Consider the following 7,040-nt stretch of genomic DNA (forward strand, 5'->3'; position numbering starts at 1 on the left):
CTGTCACTCAGAGGTAGGCACTGTCATCATCACCTCCTTTTACAGGATGAGGGATGGAGGCATAGGAAAGTCGATAACCGGTCCCAGGTGATGAGCTCTGAGACGTGGACCTGAGGACTAGTCAGGTGACTCCTGGTGGCCCAGCACTCAGCTCCCATGTATGTTTTCCAGGCGCTGATTAGTGTGCCTGGGCTCAAGGGGCTCCAGAGGCCCAAGCACCTGCATTGGTTGGACTGTTGCTACATTTGAAGCTTACCTAGGAGTTCAGGTTAATATTTCTTGGCCTCAAGTCTCACTTGGTGTAATATCTCTTAATGTATACATGTTCACTGCCACAGAAGTCAGTCTCTTCACTTCAGGCGGATTCGGGACTTGCCAATCTACCTACTTGTTAAAATTACCTGCAACCTCAGGACCATACCCATGACTGAGGTGGTTTCCAGACATTTGCACAACAGCTAAAATTTGAGTCCCCCGGCATACAGGTCCCAGCAAAATCAACTGGACATGCCCAGGCTTCTTGTTTAGCACAGTCTGTAAACAATGTTCTTTCTGTGATCTCTTTGGTGTTCTGTTTTACCTTGTTCTTGTGCTTTTCATTAGTGAGTTCACAGTTTAAACTGGCCTTCATTTGTAGTGCCAAGGTAGGCAGTGGCCACAGGAGAAAGGCTTTCCAGCACCTGTTCCCCTTTAACAGCACAAAATACTATGCTTTTGTCACGTGGAATTACAGAATCTTGACAAACTAGTTAAATCTTAGTAGTTTCTGTGTCGTAAGGCTTAACAAATCAAAATTAATAGTATAATACCCATTACTAGAACTTATTATGTATAAAATGACATCACAAGTCTCATTTGACATACTCAAAATATTTATTTATGGTTGGTTGTGCCTAGGTCTTTGCTGCGTGTGGGCTTTCTCCAGTTGCTGAGAGCAGGAGCTACTCTCTAACTGTTGTCTGTGGGCTTCTCATTGTGGTGGCTTCTCTTGTTGAGCTCAGGCTCTAGGCTCATAGGTTTCAGTAGTTCCAGCATGCAAGCTCAGTCGTTGTGGCACACAGGCTTAGTTCCTGAACCAAGGATTGAACCCATGTTCCCTGCATTGGCAGATGGGTTCTTATCCACTGTACCACCAGGGAAGTCATATGTCTTACTTAATAAATGCAAAATTGTGCTTTCTCCATTTAACCATTTAAGTTCTTAGGTTTTATCATCAAGTAATGTGTGGAGGGCCCACTGCATGTCTCATGTGCAGAACGCAGTACCATACAATAAATGTAAACAATTGTTTTTTGAATGACTGGACTGTTCAATACTGTTCATGCTAAAACAGATACTAAAATAGCCACTATTTTTTAGATGTTCACTTTCTATCATGAATTGTTCTAAGAATTTCACATGTGTTGTTCAGTCACTCAGTCATGTCTAACTCTTTGAGACCCCATGGACTGCAGCACGCAGGTTTCCCTATCCTTCATCTCCCAGAGCTTGCTCAGACTCAGGTGTGTTGAGTCGGTGATACCATCCAACCATCTTGTCCTCTGTTGTCCTTGTCTCCTACTGACTTCAGTCTTTCCCAGCATCAGGATCTTTTCAAATGAGTGAGTTCTTCGCATCAGGTGGCCAAAGAATTGGAGCTTCAGCATCAGTCCTTCCAGTGAATATTCAGGGTTGATTTCCTTTAGGATTGACTGGCTCGGTCTCCTTGCAGTCCAAGGGCCTCTCAAGTCTTCTCCAATACCACAGTTCAAAAGCATCAATTCTTTGACACTCAAATGTCTTTATGGTCCAACTCTCACATCTATACATGACTACTGGAAAAAACATAGGTTTGACTATATGGACCTTTGTCAGCAAAGAAATGTCTTCGTTTTTTAATACTCTGTCTAGGTTTGTCATAGCTTTTCCTCAAAGGGGGCTTCCCTGATAGCTCTTTACCCTGACAGTTGGTAAAGAATCCACCTGCAATGTAGGAGACCCTGGGTTTGATCCCTGGGTTGGGAAGATCCCCTGGAGGAGGGAAAGGCTACCCACTCCAGTATTCTGGGCTGGAGAATTCCATGGACTGTCTAGTTCGTGGGGGTCTCAAAGAGTCAGACTCCGAGCGACTTTCACTTTTTTCACTTTTCTTCCAAGGAGCAAGTGTCATTTACTATCATGGATGCAGTCAGCATCTGCAATGATTTTGGAGCCCAAGAAAATAAAGATTGTTACTGTTCCCAGTTATTCCCCAGCTATTTGCCATAAAGTGATGGAACCAGATGCCATGATCTTAGTTTTTTGAATGTTGAGCTTTAAGCCAACTTTTTCCCTCTCCTCTTTCACTTTCATCAAGAAGCCCTTTAGTTCTTCTTCACTTTCTGCCATAAGGGTGGTGTCATCTGCATATCTGAGGTTATTGATATTTCTCCCAGCAATCTTGATTCCAGCTTGTGCTTCCTCCATCCCAGCATTTCTCGTGATGTACTCTGCATAGAAGTTAAATAAGCAGGGTGACAATATACAGCCTTGACGTACTCCTTTCCCGATTTGGAACCAGTCTGTTGTTCCATGTCCTGTTCTAACTGTTGCTTCTTGACCTGCATAGAGATTTCTCAGAAGGCAGGTAAGGTGGTATGGTAATCTCATCTCTTGAAGAATTTTCCACAGTTTGTTGTGATCCACATAGTCAAAAGCTTTATCATAGTCAGTGAAGCAGGAGTAGATGGTTTTCTGGGATTCCCTTGCTTTTCCAGTGATCCACTGGATGTTGGCAATTTGATGTCTGGTTCCTCTGCCTTTTTAAAATCCGGCTTGAACATCTGGAAGTTCTTGGTTCACACACTGTTGAAGCCTACTGGGAAAATTCTGAGCATCACTTTGCTAGCATCTGAGATGAGTGCAGTTATGCAGTAGTTGGAACATTCTTTAGTGTTGCCCTTCTTTGAAAACTGACCTTTTCCAGTCCTGTGGCCACTGCTGAGTTTTCCAAATTTGCTGGCATACTGAATGCCAGCAGTTTCACAGCATCATCTTTTAGGATTTGAAATAGCACAGCTGGAATTCCATCACCTTCACTAGCTTTGTTCATAGTGATGCTTCCTAAGGCCCACTCAAGTTCACACTCCAGGATGTCTGGCTCTAGGTGAATAATCACACCATTGTGGTTATTTGGGTCATTAAGATCTTATTCTTGCCACCTGTTCTTAATATCTTCTGCTTCTGTTAGATCCATCCCATTTCTGTCCTTTTTGTTTTGTTTTGTTTTTTTCCATTCCTGTACTTTATTGTGCCCATCTTTGCACGAAATGGTCCCTTGGTATCTGATTTCCTTGAAGAGATCCCTAGTCTTTCCCATTCTGTTGTCCTCTTCTATTTCTTTGCATTGATCATTGAGTAAGGCTTTCTTATCTCCTTGCTAATGTTTGGAACTCTGCCTTCAGATGGATATATCTCTCCTTTTCTCCTTTGCCTTTCGCTTCTCTTCTTTTCTCCACTGTTTATAAGACCTCCTCAGACAACTATTTTGCCTATTTTGCATTTCTTTTTCTTGGGGATAGTTTTGATAACCCTGTGTAGTATTACAAACTTCACATATGTTAACTCATTTACATATGTGTATCCAACAAGCAACTAGTTACCATTTTTCCCATTTGATGGATGAAGAGACCAAAGTATAGGGGTCAGCATGCTTTCCAAGGTCTCAAGAATTTGCAGAATTGGGAGTCAAACCCCAGGCTCTCTATGTCTAAAGCTTGAACTCTTAACTGCCTCTGCTATGACAGACAAGAAAATTACTCTGTTATGAGCAAACACATAACTTACACTATCTTCTTCCATTGGCCACTTGATGACATTATTCTAATTAAAATGTTACAGTGAGTCATTGATGTGGGTCCTGCAGTGATATTGTGTCTGAAGTTTTACCTAACTTTGTTCATGTTGAGCAGTGTAAATTATGGTAAAGACCATCTTTATGCCTAAGTTTTTGTTCTAGTTTTTGATTCAGAATCTTGTCCTCTTCTTAGGATGTGGCATTTTGGAAAACTTAACTGCTTATGTAGCTTTCATAATAAATGTATCATGATTACCAGAAAACTTACAGTTTGCTTCTTTACAGAAAATCACTCTGCACCTCCTGACGTAACCACTTACACCTCAGAACATGCAATACAAGTAGAAAGGCCGCAAGGCTCCACGACGTCGCGGACAGCCCCGAAGTATGGCAATGCCGAGCTCATGGAGACTGGCGATGGTACGTCTTCCAGCAAGTTTTCCTCCTTTGTAAATTCCAGGTGCCCTTCTGTGCCCTGCCTGGATGTGTTTCTTCTAGGGACACAGTCGGCTCATGAGCTCATCAGGGCCTTCATGAGCTTCCCTAGAAGGTGGCACAGTTACAGGAAGTGCAGACTGTCTCCAAGGGCAAGAGTTACTCCTTGTTGTAGGAGTTTAGTCATGAGAAGAAAAAAATTTGATAAAATCCTGCTGTTTTTGGTGGTGAATGATGTTGATTCCACAGTTAAAAATTAGCGCAGGTGTCAAGACTATGACCAGGTACTTGGAGGTCAGTATGGAGCTTAACACAACCAAAATAATTGACAGAGATGGGCAGTTTCGTGCTTTAGACTTTGGAAGAAAGAGGGTCCTTTTCTCCCTCCATGTTGAATAAGGTGTTGGTGATTTGTGTACAGCCGTTGGGGTTCTCTTATTACTCGAATCTTTCATCTTCGCGTGCTCTAACATCTTTCTGTTACCCATTCTGAAGTGACAGGCTGGAACATGAACTTCATGCTTTATTCTGCATTCCTTGACCTCCAGGGTCATGACAGTTAGCATGGAACCTGATGATGATGTAAAGTGTTCTTTACTTGGAAGATGTCTGTAGTAGCTTCTGTGTGCCCTCTATACCACTGAGCTTGTGTCTGTGACACAGTGACTCAGGAGTGATGAGGAGGCCTGAACCCAGCCTCCAACAGGCTGATGCCTCCTCACTGTGATCAGAGCCCAAGGTCGCTGGATTGTGAGTTCTCTGTTAGTACATCTGGAGTCAATCCAGTATCCAGTATGATTGGTTTCTCTGGACTGCTTCTCAGTGTCGATGTCTGTGTAGTTCTCCACTAAATCCATTGTTTCTTGAATCTGTCATTACTGTTGTCCTTGTCTTCACCACTTTAGTATCTTTGTTGCCTTTGAAATTTATCATCTTCACCTCCTCCCCCAGGTAAATTCATCTGGTGTCCAGTCCAGTGGTGTGATAGCATCTTGTATCAAAACCACATGGGGCAGTTGTTGGAAAACAGATTGTGGGCCACATCCCAGACCTAACACATGAGATGCTCTGAGCTGGGTCCTAGGATGATGTGTGTGTCCTGTTTAAGCTGGAGCACCATTTCTCAGCATTATTTCTCAGTGGCCTTGAGAAATAATCTCTGATTCATCCAAACCAGATTCAGTTGAGTTCAGTTGCTCAGTCATGTCCTACTCTTTGTGACCCCATGGACTGCAGCATGCCAGGCTTCCCTGTCCATCACCAACTCCTGGGGCTTGCTCAAACTCATGTCCATTGAGTCGGTGATGCCATCCAACCATCTCATCCTCTGTCGTCCCCTTCTCCTCCCGCCATCAATCTTTCCCAGCATCAGGGTCTTTTCCAATGAGTCAGTTCTTCACATCAGTTGGACAAAGAATTGAACTTTCAGCTTCAGCATCAGTCCTTTCAGTGAATATTCAGGGCTGATTTCCTTTAGCATTGACTGGTTGGATCTCCTTGCAGTCCAAGGGACTCTTCAAGAGTCTTCCCCAACACCACAGTTCAAAAGCATCAATTGTTCAGCGCTCAGCTTTTTTTATAGTCCAAATCTCACATCCATACATGACTACTGGAAAAACCATAGCTTTGACTAGACGGACCTTTGTTGGCAAAGTAATGGCTCTGCTTTTTAACATACTGTCTAGGTGGGTCATAGCTTTTTTTCCAAGAAGCAAGTGCCTTTTAATTTCATGGCTGCAGTCACCATCTGCAGTGATTTTGGAGCCCAAGAAAAGTCTCTCACTGTTTCCAGTGCTTCCCCATGATCTTTGTTTTCTGAATGTTGAGTTTCAAGCCAACTTTTTCACTGTCCTCTTTCACTTTTTCACTTTTCATCAAGAGGCTCTTTAGTTTTTCTTCACTTTCTGCCATAAGGGTGCTGTCATCTGCATATCTGAGGTTATTGATGTTTCTCCTGGCAATCTTGATTTCAGCTTCATCCAGTCCAGCATTTCTCATGATGTACTCTGCATATAAGTTAAATAAGCGGGGTGACAATATACAGCCTTTATGTACTCCTTTCCTTGGATTTGGAACAAGTCTGTTGTTCCAAGTCTGGTTCTAACTGTTGCTTCCTGACCTGCATACAGATTTCTCAGGAGGCAGGTCAGGTGGTCTGGTATTCCCATCTCTTTCAGAATTTTCCAGTTTGTTGTGATCCACACAAAGGTTTTGGCGTAGTCAATGAAGCAGAAGTAGGTTTTTTTCTGGAACTCTTGCTTTTTTTGATGATCCAGCAGATGTTGGCAATTTGATCCTGGTTCCTCAGGCTTTTATAAATTCAGCTTGACCATCTGGAAGTTCATGGTTCATGTACTATTGAAACCTGGCTTGGAGAATTTTGAGCATTACTTTGCTAGTATGTGAGATGAGTGCAATTGTGCAGTGGTTTGAACATTCTTTGGCATTGCCTTTTTTTGAGATTGAATGAAAACTGACCTTTTCCAGTCCTGGGGCCACTGCTGAGTTTTCCAAATTTGCTGGCATATTGAGTGCAGCACTTTCACAGCATCATCTTTTAGGATTTGAAATAGCTCAACTGGAATTCCATCACCTCCACTAGCTTTGTTCATAGTGATGCTTCCTAAAGCCCAGTTGACTTCTCATTCCAGGATGTCTGGTTCTAGTTGAATGATCACACCATGATGCTTATCTGGGTCATGAAGATCTTTTTTGTATAGTTCTGTGTATTCTTGCCACCTCTTCTTTTTTTTTTTTTTTTTTAATTTTTTTAATTTCAGGTATACACGTG

The 7,040-nt window shown here is 42.6% G+C and overlaps 1 protein-coding gene across 4 annotated transcripts in view; it reads left to right on the plus strand.

Annotated features, from left to right (window-relative positions):
• DIP2C (DIP2 disco-interacting protein 2 homolog C (Drosophila)) overlaps positions 1-7,040 on the plus strand; it is a 199,381-nt gene that overhangs the window by 97,935 nt on the left and 94,406 nt on the right. For all 4 annotated transcript variants that reach the window (XM_010836412.1, XM_010836413.1, XM_010836416.1 and 1 more), the window contains one exon: positions 4,100-4,234. In XM_010836412.1, coding sequence (XP_010834714.1) covers positions 4,100-4,234 — 135 coding nt within the window. The remainder of the gene's footprint in view (positions 1-4,099; positions 4,235-7,040) is intronic.

Source organism: Bison bison, unplaced genomic scaffold, assembly GCF_000754665.1.
Source record: "Bison bison bison isolate TAMUID 2011002044 unplaced genomic scaffold, Bison_UMD1.0 scf7180017864063, whole genome shotgun sequence".
Lineage (NCBI taxonomy): Eukaryota > Metazoa > Chordata > Mammalia > Artiodactyla > Bovidae > Bison > Bison bison.